General features: G+C 36.9%; 1 protein-coding gene across 1 annotated transcript in view; it reads right to left on the bottom strand.

Moving 5' to 3' along the window:
- Positions 1-18,179, bottom strand: part of LOC128647450 (probable ATP-dependent RNA helicase DDX60) — a 728,313-nt gene that overhangs the window by 566,154 nt on the left and 143,980 nt on the right. The window contains exons 10-13 of the mRNA XM_053700236.1: positions 15,010-15,125; positions 13,679-13,851; positions 7,355-7,611; positions 4,372-4,386 (exon numbers count right to left, since the gene is read on the bottom strand). Coding sequence (XP_053556211.1) covers positions 4,372-4,386; positions 7,355-7,611; positions 13,679-13,851; positions 15,010-15,125 — 561 coding nt within the window. The remainder of the gene's footprint in view (positions 1-4,371; positions 4,387-7,354; positions 7,612-13,678; positions 13,852-15,009; positions 15,126-18,179) is intronic.

Genomic DNA, 18,179 nt, shown 5'->3' on the forward strand with positions numbered 1-18,179 from the left:
ACACTACCCCCTTTAAGATCACCCTACCTTGAGCCGTCTTCACCCAGCACAAGTGGTCCTCCAGAGGGGCAGAATTCTTCATCTGATCCGGGCAGAAGAGGACCTCCAGATGGGCAGAAGGCGTCATCCAGGCGGCATCTTCTATCTTCATCCATCCGGAGCGGAGAGGGTCCATCTTCAATCCAGCCGACGCGGAGCATCCTCTTCAAACGAAGTCCAAGCGAAGAATGAAGGTTCCTTTAAAAGATGTCATCCAAGATGGCGTCCCTTGAATTTCGATTGGCTGATAGGATTCTATCAGCCAATCGGAATTAAGGTAGGAAAAATCCTATTGGCTGATTGGACCAGCCAATAGGATTGAACTTCAATCCTATTGGCTGATCCAATCAGACAATGGGATTGAGCACACATTCTATTGGCTGTTCCAATCAGCCAATAGAATGCAAGCTCAATTCTATTGGCTGATTGCATCAGCCAATAGGATTTTTCCTACCTTAATTCCGATTGGCTGATAGAATCCTATCAGCCAATCGGAATTCAAGGGACGCCATCTTGGATGACATCTTTTAAAGGAACCTTCATTCTTCGCTTGGACTTTGTTTGAAGAGGATGCTCCGCGTCGGCTGGATTGAAGATGGACCCGCTCCGCTCCGGATGGATGAAGATAGAAGATGCCGTCTGTATGAAGCCTTCTGCCCATCTGGAGGTCCTCTTCTGCCCGGATCGGATGAAGAATTCTGCCCCTCTGGAGGACCACTTGTGCCCGGCTGGGTGAAAACGGCTCAAGGTAGGGGGATCTTCAAGGGGGTAGTGGTAGGTTTTATTAAGGGGGGATTGGGTGGGTTTTAGAGTAGGGTTGGGTGTGTGGGTAGTGTGTTTTAATGTGGGGGGGGTATTTTATTTTATTTTTACAGGTAAAAGAACTTATTACTTTGGGGCAATGCCCTGCAAAAGGCCCTTTTAAGGGCTATTTGTAATTTAGTATAGGCTAGGGATTTTTATTATTTTAGGGGGCTTTTTTATTTTATTAGGGGGATTAGAGTAGGTGTAATTAGTTTTAAAAAAAATGTATTATTTTTTGATTTTCTGTAATTTAGTGTTTGTTGTTTTTCATACTTTAGTTTATTTAATTTAATTGTATTTAATTGTAGGTAGTTTAGGTAATTAATTTAATGATAGTGTAGTGTTAGGTGTAATTGTAACTTAGGTTAGGATTTATTTTACATGTAAATTTGTATTTATTTTAACTAGGTAGTTATTAAATAGTTAATAACTATTTAATAACTATTCTACCTAGTTAAAATAAATACAAACTTGCCTGTAAAATAAAAATAAACCCTGAGATAGCTACAATGTAACTATTAGTTATACTGTAGCTATCCTAGGGTTTATTTTATAGGTAAGTATTTAGTTTTGAATCGGAATAATTTATTTAATTGTAGTAATTTTATTTAGATTATTTTAAATTATATTTAATTATATTTAAGTTAATATAGTAGCGGCGATGTTGGGAGTGGCAGATTAGGGGTTAATAAATGTAGGTAGGTGTTGGCGATGTTAGGTACGGCAGATTAGGGGTTAATAAAATTAACTAGTGTTTGCGAGGCGGGAGTGCGGTGGTTTAGGGGTTAATATATTTATTAAAGTGGCGGCGATGTCCGGTCGGCAGATTAGGGGTTAAACTTTTAATTTAAAGGGCCATAATACCCAAATGTTTAAACACTTGAAAGTGATGCAGCATAGCTATAAAAAGCTGACTAGAAAATATCTCCTGAACATCTCTATGTAAAAAAGAAAGATATTTTACCTCAAAAGTTCCTCAGTAGCCACCTCCCATTGTAAAGGATTTCTAAGCAGCATTTTAGTGAGTCTGTCCTGGGACATCTTAGGGGCTGAGCATCGTGCACTCTCATATTATTTCACCAATCAGGTAAAGGAAGCTTACTATGAAATCTCATGAGAGTTAAGTCAAATCTCATGAGATCACAGTAAGAGTTCATGACCTCAGCACTGCTGATGCTGATTGGCTGCTGTTCATTTCTTCATTTTTTTTTTATTTTTACCTGCAGCTGGCTGCAGCTGAGTATAACTTTTTACACAGAACTTACTCTGCTGAGCTGAGGAGATTGTGAGGTAAAATATCTTCCTTTTTTACATAGAGATGCTCAGGTGATATTTTCCTGTCAGCTTTTTACAGTTATACTGCATCAGTTTCAAGTGATTTAGCATATGAATATTATGTCCCTTTAAGTGTTTGCGATGTGGGGGGGGGCCTCGGTTTAGGGGTTAATAGGTAGTTTATGAGTGTTAGTGTACTTTGTAGCACTTTAGTTAAGAGTTTTATGTTACGGCGTTAGCCCATAAAACTCTAAACTACTGACTTTTAAATGCGGTAGGAGTCTTGACAGGAGAGGGTCTACCGCTCACTTCTCCCAAGACTCGTAATACCGGCGTTATGCAAATCCCATTGAAAAGATAGGATACGCAATTGACGTAAGGGGATTTGCGGTAAGCTCGAATCGCGGAAGAAAAGTGAGCGGTACACCTGTACCTGCCAGACTCGTAATACCAGCGGGCGTTAAAAAGCAGTGTTGGGACCTCTCAACGCTGCTTTTTAAGGCTAACGCAAGACTCGTAATCTAGCCAAAAGTTTTTTAGCAGTTTTGAGGAATTTAATCAATGCACAAATCCTTTTAATACAGCTATTCTTCTTGCTAAAAATATTATTTTAAAACAATGGAAAGCAAAAAAAGAACCACAATTCAACAATAGTTTATAAAACATTTATAGTGGAATATCAAGTGGGTGCAGAACAAATGATTGTTATTTTCTTTTAATAAATGGGCCCCATACATTGAATCATTGGATAATTATTTATAAAGGCAAATTCTTAATTCTTTACATTACTCAAACTTTATTACTGAAGCTAATTTGAGATGTGATTTTGTTATGTTTTGATTTATATATCAGAAGGATAACTGTCTTTTCTGTGTTCACCTTTTGTTTGGGATATATTCCTTTTTATGGATACATTTAATAAAAGTATGGAAGAAAAAATAATAATAACATCTTCCAGATCAAAAGGATGGCATTACATGCCCACCAATACATGACTGTTGAAGACAACAAATGGAAGAGATAATGACAGTCTTGAATGGCGTTGTAGATTCATTTTACCTTAGCTTGTTAGAGCTAACTTGTTAGGTCAGTTGTAGTTTGCATCATGTGTAGTTCTTAAGTATTGCCTTTATAAGTGTGTGTTTTGGAGTTATTCACCTGGTTAGACAAAGGAGTGGAGAAATTAAAAAACAGGTACTTACATCTAATCCTTTACCTTCGCCACCCTTTTCCTTAAAGTTACAGCTCTTCCTTTCACAAACAGCACTCAGACTATTTATATATCTCCTTCTCTTCTTCCTCTCCCCCTCTACAACACACATGCACTCTATTCCTATCTCACATCACTCAGGCAATCATGCTCCATTAATACTTAGATGAGACACTTACATAGACACACTCTCATCTTCTTTCTCTTACCATCCTTCTTCTCCTTGCAGCTGAGGATGTCTTGCCTAATCCAGGTCCACTCTCTGCCTATCTCTGCTCACTACCATGACAGACACTTCCAAAATCTTTCCCACATAACCCTCTCAACCTCATTAACTTCACTTCTGTAAATATCCCACAATTTTCTTGTGCCCTTTGGAATGCACTCTCTGTATGCAACAAACTCACTTCTTTTCATGACCTATTCATTTCACAATCACTTAACCTAATAGCCCTCATAGAAACTTCTCCTCTAACACGACTGTTGTAGCTTCTCTGTCCTACAGTGGCCTACACTTCAATCACACTCCCTGGCCAGCAGACAGTCAAGGATAGGGAGTAGGCATTCTCCTGTCTCCATACTGTCACTGCATTCCTTCACCCCCTCCATTTCTTTCTTATCTTTTGAATTTCACAATATCTGCCTCTTCTCCCCAGTAACTCTCCGTGTTGCTATCTATCGGCCTCCTGGCCCAGCATCACAATTTCCAGACCACTTTGAAGCCTGGCTCCCAAAATTCTCATCTTAGAGGACTTCAACATACCCGTTGACAAATCTAACATGCCTGCTGCCTTTAAACTATCTCTTACTACCTATTTTGGCCTGAGTGGACAACCCACTGTGAAAGCAACTCAAATGATCTGCTCTTCACCAATTTCTGTGCCATTTCTAACTTTTTTAACTTCCCCTTTCCACTCTCTGACCACCATCTACTAACTTTCTATCTTATTCTACCTGCAGCATCCTCACAAACACTCCCAAAAAAAGCTACATTCCATGATTTTAAGTTACTTATCTTACAGACTTTTATGCTCAACTGAAACCTCTCCTCTTCAACACTAAATCCCTCTCTTGCCTAGACCTAGTGGCCCTACAGTATAATTCTGCCTTAAAATCAACACTTGACTAAGCTGCACCCTCCACTGTTCGCCGCTAATTATGCACCGATGACAACCATGGCACACCAAATAAACCCGCTTTCTTCAGCGATGTTCACAGATTTCTGAACGTCAATGGAGGAAATCACGCACCTGTGTTGATTGTCTGCATTATAAATTCATCCTTATGTCATACAACTCTGCCCTCAGCCTGGCCAAACACGTATATTTTTCCTACCTTGTATCATCTCCCGCATCCAACCCTAGAAGGCTGTTCTCAACTTTCTTCATCTGCCCACATCTCAGCCCACTACCAAACACACTGCTCAGATTATTGCTGATCATTTCAAAAATAAAATTGACACAATTAGAAAAGACACATATCCCTCACACCCCTCAAACCACCCATTTTACTAACAAAACTCTCTGCTTTTTTCTCCCTGTAACAGAGGAAGAAGTCCTCAGACTCCTATCTTCTTCTCATCTCACAACCTGCTCACTTGACCCTATTACTTCTTCTTCCCTCCCTCCCTGCTTCTCTAACCCTTGCCCTAACTCATTTCTTTAGCCAGTCTCTCACCACTGGCACATTTCCTGATACATTTGAGCATTCATCAATCATACCAATCCTAAAAAAGCGGTCGCTTTTTCCCTTCCACCCCTTCTGACTATCGGCTGGTCTCCTTACTTCCCTTTGCCTCAAAATTATTGGAAAGTCTATTATCACTTAACTCAATTTCTCTCAAATAACTCCTAACTTGACATACTACAATCTGGTTTCCACCACAAAAACTCAACATAAACCACTCTTGCTAATCTAACAAATGATCTGCTAAAGCAAAGGGACACTATTCTTTACTAATTCTTCTGGATCTATCTTATGCTTTCGACACAGTTGACCATCCTCAACCCTTACAAAGTCTACATTTATTTGGTATCCAAGACACAGCCCTCTCCTGGTTTGCTTCATTAAATTGCTTGTTTACAGTTTCCTTTAACCACATTTCCTCTTATCCTTTGCCTCTCTCAGTTTGAGTACAGCAAGTGCATATACAAGTGCTTGCCAAATCCTGTGTGCACACTTACATAACATCTCCAGAATAAGACCCTTCCTTACTCAATAAACTACAAAAATAATAATTAATTCCCTCATTTTGTCACGCATTGACTACTGCAATCTACTTCTAAATGATTTTCCCAAACACAGCTTCTCCCCCCTCCAATCTATTATGAAAGCTTCAGCTTTACTCAACCACATAAATCACCAATCTACATCAGCTGCTAATCTGTGCCTGTCTCTAAACTAGCTACCCATACAGTTTAGAATACAATTCAATGTATTAACACTAACCTATAAAGCACTGAACAACCTCACTCCCAACTAAATATCCCCTCTCATATCTAAACACTCCCCAACATGTCCTCTTCGATCAATCTCTGACCAACGTCTCTCCACTCCTATGATCTCTATTTCCCTCTCTCACACACTGCTCCTGTCTTCTGGAACGCTCTACACCGCTCCATTGAAAACCCACCTATTCAGATAGGCTTACCATCTTTCCTCTGATTTTTATGCTAGCCAAAATAAAGTGCCTTGACTCACTGCTGCTACTACAATCCACGTGACAAGCTACCCCAAACCTTATGTCTCTGCACCCTCCACCTGAAGACTGTAAGCTCTTCAGAGCAGGGCCCTCTTCCTCCTGTACTATATCATTTTAGTCTATGTTTTTTGTATCTTATCACAAACCCTTGTCATTGTATACCCCTATCTCTGTACCCAGCGCTACAGAATTTCTCAGCACTATACAAATAAATGATAATAAGATAGATAGATAGTTTGGTAGCCCCCCTAACTTTGACTGTGGAACTCTGTGTGCCCCCCCTACATATGGTTCCTAGAGATGCCACTGGTCTGCACACACAGCACTTACAAGTACATCTCCTTCCTTTTGCCACTTTCAGAACCACAGAGTCTTTCTTACTCTACAACTGTCTATTTCTGAATCTCTCTTCCACTGAACCGGTGCTAACAGACGCCTGATATTCTGCAGAGCTATACATTTTTGTTGTCCTTATTGATAGTTATGCTTGTTTTGTCTTTTTTATTGTTCTCTTCAGATGTTTTGCTATCATTGCTAAGTTTAATAACTGATTGAAAGGGATGCTCTGCTTAAACTGCTTGAGTGATCCTAACTACTGATATATTACGATCAAAATTACTTTTATATTTGCATCTATTTGCATATCTTTGTTTTCATTTTAGCTCTTTCATCATATTTATCTTTCAATAGTTTTGTTTCAGCAGTATGAACTGGGGAAGTGTGTGCATTATTTTAATATTCACAATGTTTCTGATTACTTATGTGATCCACCTTTTGTGAAATTTTTATGGCATGCATTATATTATTATAGATTTAACATGCATGATAAACTTAAAGGGGCAGTAAACACTGAGACTGTAATATAAAATGATTCCTTATGCATGGTAAAAGGACTTTGCAATTTACTTTTACTATTTATTTTGCCTGCCTTTTCCTGTAGAGTCTGAAAATTGTGTATTTTCCAGTCCTGAAAACTCAGAGCACAGAGCAGGCTTTACAAGCCTAACATTGCAACATATTTGTCTCTAATTTCCTATTTTTTATCTTTGCTTAACAGAATGACAGTGGCAAAAACTCCAGAAAACAAAAATAGTTGTTCCAAAAGTATTTTTACCACAAAACACATTTTTGATATCCATAAAGCATTAATAGAACCATTAAGATAATTGAAATAAATAAAATAAAAACAAAACTATTTACATCTCTCAGAGTATCTATAATTGAAGAAAAATGTTTTTATACATGTTTGTTGAATGAGATTATTGCTATTATACATAACATTTTTTAACATAGACCGCAACAAATATAAATAAAGTGAAAATTACCTACTTTGAGTTTTGCAGTGTTCAAGCCACACATCAGAGCTGGTTTTTAACGCCGATACTTCTGCTAAAAACTTCACTGAACGTTTCTGAAAAGTTTTAATTAAACCTTCCATACTTTTTATCCCAGCTTCAAAATTCTCTCTAATCGCTTTTTCAAGTGAAGGACCCATGGATTTCCATTGTTCGCTTTCCTTATTTTCCTCTTTAATATTAATCCTCTTCTGATTTTCCTCTATGATTTTATCTTTTTTGGTCTTCTATATAAAAAATATAAAAATAAATTAAATTGTCACTGTCAGTGTAAAACGTTAACATATTTAGGCCTAGTTACTTTGCTTTTGTAAATGGTGTAAACAAGTGATAACATAAAACATCTCTATAGACTTTAATAGAGAATCTTTTAGTTGCCAGAAGTTTGTACAGTTTACAAAAGCAATGGAAACTAGGCCTTAGTTATTCATTTGATTTGTAGGGCAAGGCATTGCATTAAACACAACATTAAATACATCATGAGCACAAAAGCATAGTATTTGTTAACAGCTGTAAACAGAAGAACCATATGTTCTGTCCATTCTCTTGCCTATTATTAGTTTTTTTTTATTTAGTTGTTAGTATTTGTTAACAGCTGTAAACAGAAGAGCCATATGTTCTGTCCATTCTCTAACCTATTATTAGTTGGGTTTTTTATTTAGTTGTTAGTATTTGTTAACAGCTGTAAACAGAAGAGCCATATGTTCTGTCCATTCTCTTGCCTTTTATTAGTTTTCTTTTTTATTTGGTTGTTAGTAATACTCCATCAAAATATGTAGACTGTATGGCTCTCCCTAGTAGTATTTCAAGCTGTTTGCAGAACAGATTTTATACATGCATGCACATCAAATGCTGGCTGGTCTGTTCATTTTATCTGTTTTCTTAGCAGTTTGTTATGTAAGCCACAAACTCTGCACTAAATTGTAACAATGTAAATAATCCCTTGTGTGCAGCAGAAGAATTGCCATGCCATCATACTAATCTTCTCCAGAGTTCTGTTTTTTCATAGAAATAGTCAGTTTTTTGTTAGTTAGTTTGTTTTTTATTATGACACCTAATTTCAGAAATATATAGGCAACATAAAAGCATTTTAGCAGTTTTTATGATCTATGAGATATATAGTGATGAACAAATCAAAGTCTATGAAACCAGAAATAAACTTCTCTGCTTCTATATAAAGTATATAAACATCTCAGCTGGGTTAGCTACCCCCAAATCAAAAATTTAAAACAAACTTAATTCAGTTGGTTAGATCTTTGTTCAATCAGGTTTGATCAGTTGTTGTGTTCGTTAAATCTAGCATACAATGAGCCGTATTAAAGGACCAGTCAACACAGTAGATTTGCATAATCAACAAATGCAAGATAACAAGACAATGCACTAGCACTTAGTCTGAACTTCATATGAGTAGTAGATTTTTTTTCTGACAATTTTAAAAGTTATGGCTTTTTCAACTCCCCCTGTACCATGTGACAGCCATCAGCCAATCACAAATGCATACACGTACCATGTGACAGCCATCAGCCATTCACATACGCATGCACACTTATTCTTGCACATGCTCAGTAGGAGCTGGTGACTCAAAAAGTTTAAATATAAAAAGACTGTGCACATTTTGTTAATTGAATGTTTAAAATTGCATGCTCTATCTGAATAATGAAAGTTTAATTTTGATTGAGTGTCCCTTTAACAATTATTTGGAGGGGAGGCTAACTTGTCATCAACCCTCTTAACAAAAAATTGGACAAAAAGTTATTGAATTTGATAGATATTTGTAAGATTGGGTATGTTCAGTCATTTGTTTTGTTAGATCTAACAAAATTACAGAAATATTAGGTATTAACTTAGGGGGGCTGCCCCCCCAAATAAAAATCTCACACCACAACCACATATAATAACACACACCACAGACACTCTCCTACAACACACACTACCCACTCTTATACAACACACACAGACCACACACTAACACCCACCACAGACACTCTCCTATAACACACACTACCCACTCTTATACAACACACACAGACCACACACTAGCACATACCACAGAGACTCTCCTACAACACACACTACCCACTCTTATACAACATACACAGACCACACACTAACACACACCACAGACACTCTCCTACAACACACACACATGCCACACACACTCTCCTACAGCACACACACAAGTCAGGACCCAGTAAACATGGTGTTGCGACCCAGTAATGGGTTGTGACCCGTGGTTTAAAGAACCCTGGCATAACATATATATACATCCTAGCTTCAGGAAGTTACAGCAGCCTTGGCTGTAAAATAACAGCTGAGAGCTGCTGTCCCTGAGCTGCAGGCATCCGTTTCTATATCTATGCAGATGCCTGATCATTAGGGATAGGTGAATGTTTCGCAACATTCGAAAAATTAAATGAATTTTGAAACATTTGTTTGTTCATTGCACAACATTATAACATTTGTTATAAATTAACCAATGAGGAGAGGCTAGCCAAACTGGGTCTGTTTTCTTTAGAAAAAAGGCGCTTGAGAGGTGACATGATTACTTTATATAAATATATTCAAGGCCCATATACAGAGATGGCCGAAGCTCTGTTTATTCCAAGAAAATTGTTTCTGACAAGAGGTCATAATTTAAGGTTGGAGGAAAGGAGATTTAATCTCCTGCAACGGAAACGTTTTTTCACTGTAAGAGCAATAAAATTGTGGAACTCATTACCAAAGGAGGTAGTGAATGCCAATACCATAGATACATTTAAAAATAGTCTGGATAAATTTCTGTATATAAACAAAATTCATGGATATGATTGCTAGTATTAAATGGGTCACATTTTAATGGGGTTATTTAAGCTTAACTGGAGCTTTTTGTAAGTATTTTAGATTTGTATAGGTTGAACTTGATGGACTTCAGTCTTTTTTCAACCTTATCTACTATGTTACTATGTTACTATGTTAATAGTATTTCTAATGCTTTCTTAAAATTTAATATTCTTATCACATTTTTCTAGTAATTTGATTCAAATTATGCAATATTCGAATTCCAAACATTCAAATTGATATATTTGTATCTACTATGCATCAATTTACTAAATTCTCTACCACATAAACTATTGAACTTCTGAATAGTATTTGTTAAATCCAATGTTACATTTAAAATTTCGAATGTGGACATTCAATCTAATTATGAACATTCAAAATCGAAAGTGACATTTGAAAACTGTAAATAGCATTCGATTATAGAATTTTAAAGAATATTCGTTCTTATCAACATTCAATTATGTAATTTCTACAATAGCATTTGTTCTAACGTTCAAATTCGAATATAAACACATTCGCCCATCCCTACTGATCTTTACAGACAGTGGCATGGTCTGTGTCACTGTCTGTAATGAGCCTCGCTTGTGCCAGTAGGAGGGATGGAGGGAGGCAAGTGGACAGCACAGCGGTGAAGGGGGGAGGGAGTGGGGGGATGGGACGTGACCCTACACTGCATTAAAATAATTCTGGACAGGAGAGGGAGGAAAGGGATGCTAAACTACAGAAAAATTATGAATTTGGGTGGGGGGATCCTACATTAGCAGTTTTTGGACTGCTACAATATAATAAATCTATAAACTGGTTACTGGCAGATAGCTGCCAGTACCAACGATGGTGGACACCATTAGGAGAGGGAGGGTTAGAGAGCTGGGAGGGATCAGGTAGTGAAGAAGCACTAGCTCCACTCCTTATTTAGGTTTAAGCTGCTGTCCAACTGCTCCTCTTCTGTCCTAAAGATGTTCCCATAGGAAATAGCAGAGTAAGATTTGTGCACATGTCAAATTTATATAGGCAGATGTTACTTTGACACCCAAAAAAAGTTACACAGACTATCTGTCCATGGAACAATATGGAGACCTGTGGAAATAAAAACCTTTATAGTCCACCAAAAGTGAGAGTATCAAGGATAAGCAAGTAAACAACAACTTTACACCACTCCTCAACTAAGACTCCTCAATCCTGTACTCATTGAGGTCATATACAATTGGTGACTAAAAAGTCTGCACTTCAGTTTAAAGGGAGAAGGAATGGTTGTCCCTCCATTAAAGTTAATGTGCCCCTAATACCACTCAGACAAGCCAAGTCAATGCAGACCAGTGCTGGGATGTGTTAACAACATACTCTTGGGGTTCACAGCAGAGCCATTCAGGGCCAAGGACAACAGTGCATCCCATAAGTGGTATCAAATAAATTATTCTAGGTGAAATGTGTTGATGTGTTATTGATGTGAACTTTAATAGATTAATTTTGAATAAAGGAGTGATAATGAAAGAGTTATTTACAGCATGCATTAAGGGTTTTATAAGCAATTGTTATTTCCCCTGAGGAGCTCAATATACCCTTTGGAGTAAGGGGCCTATTTATTAATGTGCAAACGGACATGATCCGATATTGCGGATCATGTCCGCTGCACATCGATAAATGCCGACAGCATACACTCTCGGCATTTATCATTGCATCAGCAGTTCTGGTGAACTGCTGGTGCAATGCCGCCCCCTGCAGATTTGCGGCCAATCGGCTGCTAGCAGGGGTGTTAATCAACCGGATCGTATTCGATCAGGTTGATTTTTGTCCGCCGCCTCAGAGCAGGTGGATAAGTTATGGAGCAGCAGTCTTTAGACCGCTGCTTCAGAACTTCTGTTTCCAGCGAGCCTGAAGGCTCACCGGAAACATGAGGCATCAAGCTCCATATGGAGCTTGATAAATAGACCCCTGTGTCTTTTCTTCTTTGGTATGTGTGCATTCTTCTCATGCATGTGGTATGTTGTCTGTTTAACAGAGAATTGGTTGCAGGAGAGATGCATATGCAAATGAGCAAAATGAGAAACGGGAGTATAGCACCATTTGCATCATTAAAACTTAAACATTATACTTAATAGTGAACTATCTGTGAGTACATTTGTCTGTTGGTTGTTATCAAGTACACTACATCAAGCATTACTACAAAATACCCTAACCACGCTGTCCTCATCCCCGCAATACAAAATACCCTAACAATGCTGCTTTCATCATCCTTAACACTAACAGTGAACTAATTGTATAGCCCAATTTAGCTCTAATCTCCCACATGACCCTACCACCATACACATGTGCCTTCTCAAACCCCTTCCACCTCAAATATACATACAGACATCTTGTAGTTTAGGTATTCTTTCAGTTTGTGACAAATCACAAACCAGTGGTGTTGATAGACAATTGCATTTTGCACTTCCAGTTTGTATGCATTATATAAAGTTGAACCTTTAAATTTTTTGCAGTAGCTGCATTGCTCTGTATTATTCATGCAGACTTAACAAATATACAAATGTTGTGCAACTTTTAAACTGTGTATAAAAATGGCAAAAACACAATACAACTGTGAGCGAGTCGGCATCATCACTGATCTGTGACTATTTACCACTTCTAAAACAGGTCTCAAAAAATACATAAGCTCCAAGATGGCGGTACCCAGTATGAAAATGCTTCAGCAACTGGTACCTGTAAAGAGGTAGAATAAAAGAACATCTCTGAAGAGAGCTACATACACAAGAGGAAAAACAATAGCGTGGTGAATGGTAAACACTCTGTTGAAGTTATGTCCAGCAGTTTAATATCTCTAAGTAAAGCATTTGTTTTGTGTAACTTTAGCTAAGAGGGCTTAGGTGGTCAGGAAGTTTGCAATGCAGTATTGGTTTGTGTATGTTTAAGGTTACCAATAAGGGTTGCATAGGGAGAATTATATTTAGTATCAGTAAGGTTGTTTCCAGAGGGGGGTCATAAAGGTGATTGTTATTATAAAGTATCAAATAGACAGATGAGATGAGGTCCTGAGAAAATGGATGGAGGTAGAGGTTAGTGTGGCTATTGTTAATTGCAGTGTGGGGTTAAGAAAAGCACAGTTTGCTGTTTGTTGGGAGTCAGATGACCTGTGGTTAAGATGCACAGCTATAGTTAAAGTATGATCAGGGAGTGGTGGATAGGTTTAATGAATTATAATAATGGAATCTATTTGTACTATTAATATTGTGCCCGGGGTCAGAAATGCTTGTCATAGTGACTTGACCATCTACCTTTATTATTTAATTACCTCCATATAGAATGCTGCCACTAAATAACAGCAGGGTTAAGCTTTATTCACTAAAAAAAAACAATAGAAAAAATATTACAGTTAAGGCTCTAGTAATAGTGTCAGGTAGTATCTTTATGGGACCACCCCTAGTATATATTGTCTTAATTTGTCATTAAAACAAATACAAAGACTTTACTCAATATTCTTACTTGAAGCTCCTTTTTCTTCACAAGATTTTTCTCTATTGTAAATTTCTTCTCTGGTTGATATTTTTGTACTGTAATTTTCTTGGAGGTTTTGACTCCTAAATATTGTCCATAAAAACGTTGAAAAGTCTGCTGCTTTTGATAACTTTTAAGCTCATATTTATCTTTTTTGCCTCCTGTAATAAATAAAAATAAAGTATGTTTACTGAGATACGTTAAGCTGTTTTTTGGTGTTGCAAATTGTCTAATTCAACAGTATATTTACATATTTAAACACTCATTTTTTCAATTAAATTAAAAGTAGTACTTTAAAATTGTCCTATCAAATTATTCCAGGTTCTTGTATGTTTCCATCCATCCTTTCCAAATTATTCCAGGTTCTTGTATGTTTCCATCCATCCATTTGGGTAAACAAGATGGAGAGACTATGGGGCATATTTATCAAGTTCCATATGGAGCTTGATGCCCCGTGTTTCCAGCGAGTCTTCAGGCCTAAAGACTGCTGCGCCATAACTTGCCCGCCTGCTCTGAGGTGGCGAACAGAAATCAACCCGATCGAATACGATCGGGTTGATTGACACCCCCTGCTAGCGGCCGATTGTCCGCGAATCTGCAGGGGGCGGCATTGCACCAGAACTGCTGGTGCAATGATAAATGCTGACAGCGTATGCTGTCGGCATTTATCGATGGGTAGCGATAGTTGAATAAAAAAAAAATTGTGCAGAAAGATTGTAGTGGTGGGAAGTGAAAGGTTAGAATGGGGGACAACAGGATTTTGTGAAAAGGAAGTACTAGTAAATAATATTCTTGTAATTATCAAAAGTTTTTCATTTCAATTTATTGTTTTAATTCTCTTTGTAAAAATTGATGTAGTTCCTGTATGTTCTTGTGTCCCAGTTAGCAATCAATTGTTGTCATTTCCTAGCAGCGTAATTTGGTTGTGAAAAGGAATGATTTGCAGGCTTCCCATAGGCTTTAATACAATCAATCACATTTAATTTGCAAATTCTTATCCGAGTAGTCGGCTGAACCATTTCAGATTCTGATGAGCCGAATCGATCAAAAATTACAAACCGAAACATTCTGACAAACCAACCATTTATGACTGATATGGAATCCTCTTACTAAAATCCTGAAATGCAGTATGAATATCCTTTATGCTGTATGCAACTACGCATGCTATTGGTTCATTTTTATTATGTATTTCTTATAGAAACATCATTTTTTCTGTTTCTCATTACATACTCTATTCAAAGATGGAAGCATACTCCCAGGAAAATACATTGGAAATATATTTTGAATGATTTGCAGTTATTTTATCAGTATTTTAATACCAGTAAAGTTGTCTTTTGTCCTGTCATAGTCATCACTGAGCGGCCGTTCGGAATGCCAGTGATGGAGCTCATCATATGTTTTTCTTTCCGTTAATGAAGTAACCACTGGATCATTTCTACACAAAAAAAGTGCATTATTAGTTATGATGCATAGCAACTGTAAATCAACATAAGTGAGTATTTTAACTTTAAAAAAATTGTATTTTTAAGAATCATGCATAAAAGATTAGCTAACAATTAAAGTATTTAGCTATAAAGTGTATCTTTTATTAACACATATGTTTAATTACTAGAGTTAGATAAGCATTTCATACAAATAAAACATATGTATCCTAATATATGGGATAATTGTAAAGTAAAGAAAATTATTAGAGATACCATACACAAAGTATTAATCATGTTTCCCTTGCTAAATCTGTTTTTGCTTAACCTGTGTTTCTTGCTTGTCCCATATCTGTCTGTCCTTGAAGATTTGATAAGTTTATAACCTTGGATTTTTCTGTAATTTAAGGGACAGTAAACACCTTGAGATGTATATATAAAGGGCCAATTTATCAATGCTTCAACTGCTAATACGCTGGAATCTCACGTCAAATTAGATGCAAAGTTGATCTGCTGTAGTTAACAAAGCATCAAGATCGACAAATATTGAAATGTGTGACGTAATATAAGCTCCAGCGATAGCAATCCGACGCAGATCGATGCTTGTGTTATTCGAGAGGAATACTGATCATCCGCTGTCACATTCGACTCTATTTGACCCTCTTGCAATTTATCAAACATTCAAAAGGTATGCTTGCATCTATTCCGACGCAGCGTACCTATCGATCAAACCGCCACCCTTAAAGCCGTGAATGCCATAGAAATCAATGGGAGTCTGAAAACACAGAAAGGTTATGTTTGATGCTGCAAGACATCTTTGTCTCTCATTATAAAGCTAGGGGACAATATTATTGCTCCAAATTTGGTGCCAAGTATTGCTCCAAATTTGGTGCACTAGTAGATATAAGGATAAAAATGAAATAAATACATTACATAATATAGCCAACTTCCTTTTTTTGGATAAATCTATTTTCACCATGTTTAATGAATGTTATACAAGTCCCACTCTCCACTTCATTTTCTACTTATATTTGAGTCATTGATCACTCATCAGAACTTGTAAGTGCCATTTGTTACATTGTGTATTATACTTTGAAAGTATGAATATGTGAAATGAGTATTAAAGATAAACATTGATGATGACATTAGGCCATACAGTCTAATATTTCTGACAATGATTTTAATAATCGAATGACGTTTGATTCAATATTATCTTAAACTGATAGCTCAAAGGGATAGTCTACCTAACATTAAACTGTCATGAATCAGATAAAGCAGAGATTAAAATCACCTCTTTACTGTCATGCTATTTTTAATGTTTTTCTTCCTTCTCTTGAATTTCATTTTCATTAGGAAATGTCATCTTAAATGCCAGCCCATTTTATAAACCTATGTAGGGGTGGGGTTTCAAACTAGACTGCCATCAGGAAGTGTTAGCAAATCCAGACAACAGCAGCACCATGGGTATGCATCAAAATCCTTTTATTGGTGAGATATTACAAAATACAACAACGTTTCGGTCAACAACTGACCTTAATTATTATAACATGATTAATGTCAGTTGTTGACCGAAACATCGTTGTATTTTGTGATGTCTCACCAATAAAAGGATTTTGATGCATACCCATGGTGCTGCTGTTGTCTGGATTTGCTGATATTGTTTGGGATCTGTGCAGGATCCTTGCAGCGTGCACCTTGACATTTGGCAGTGAGTGCTGAGCTATATTCTACACGTTGATCAGGAAGGGTTACACAGGTGCAGAGAGAAAACTAGCCCAGCTCTTAAAATATCCATTGATTGCAAATAAATACATATGATACCCTGATTACATGTTATATTCGCAAATATTCTTGCTCAGAATAATTATAAATTTACACTATATACATATAGTGGCATAAATAAACAAAGAGATATGAAAGACAACATTGTTTAGAACAAAAAAAGGAATTTAGGGACATGTAAATATGTTTGCAAAATATTTCTGACATAACACACACACACACACAAACACACACACACACACACACACACACACACACACATATATATATATATATATATATATATATATATATATATACATGCAAGTATGTGCAAAGATATATTTACAAATTCTAGCATTAATAATCATTTAAAAAAAGAAAAAAACATGAGATAGGCCTATCATGATTTCTAGAAATACAAATACACATTAATTTATGTGAAAATATCATATATCAGATTTTCTGTATAACAAATAAATAAAAAAAATAACTTTCTATGAGATATTATTGTTTGTTCAGGTATAAATCTAGCTATTTCTTGGAGATTAACAGATGAAAAATAAAAGATTAGCTTTAGAGAAATGTGCTTGTTCATGGATAGTAATGAAATGGTATAAGTTGGAAAAAACGGAATATCCGCAACATTGATGACTCTTATTTATCAACAGTCTGATGCTCATCGTGTCGCACTTGACGCGCGTGTTTATGACAGACTTTTTAATAAATAAGGCCGTCGTATGTAGATTAGTGATGTCCCGAACTGTTCGCCCGCGAACGATTTACAGCGAACATAGCTTGTTCGCGTTTGTGGGCGAACACATGGCGATGTTCGATCCGCCCCTATGTGTCATCATTGTGGAAACTTTGACCCTTTATGTCACAGCCGCCTGACACATTAGAGCCAATCAACATCAGACACTCCCTCACAGACCCTCCCAGCTACTTGGAATCCGCCATTTTAGACTCATAACGACCTTGCTTTCTTAATGAGAGGACGTGTTGTGTTTTTGCTCCTGACATTAATAGGAAAAACATAGCTAGGCTAGTGTATTTACAGTCCAGAAGGACTCCACTCATCTCTGCTGCAAGCACAGCACCCCAAAAAGCCCTTTTTAGGGCTATATTTCGTGCCGTTTTTTTTTTTTTTTCCGTTTTTTTTTTATTAGCATTTGCCTGGCTTTCAGGCTGTGTGTTTAAGGCTCACAGCATATGCTGTGATTACTGCCACCACTGATATCTCCCTAACAACATTAGTTTAAATTTAACTAACCAAAAAATGTAATTATTTTTCTAGTGTAATTTTT

Source organism: Bombina bombina, chromosome 2 (genome assembly GCF_027579735.1).
Source record: "Bombina bombina isolate aBomBom1 chromosome 2, aBomBom1.pri, whole genome shotgun sequence".
Taxonomy (NCBI): Eukaryota; Metazoa; Chordata; class Amphibia; order Anura; family Bombinatoridae; genus Bombina; species Bombina bombina.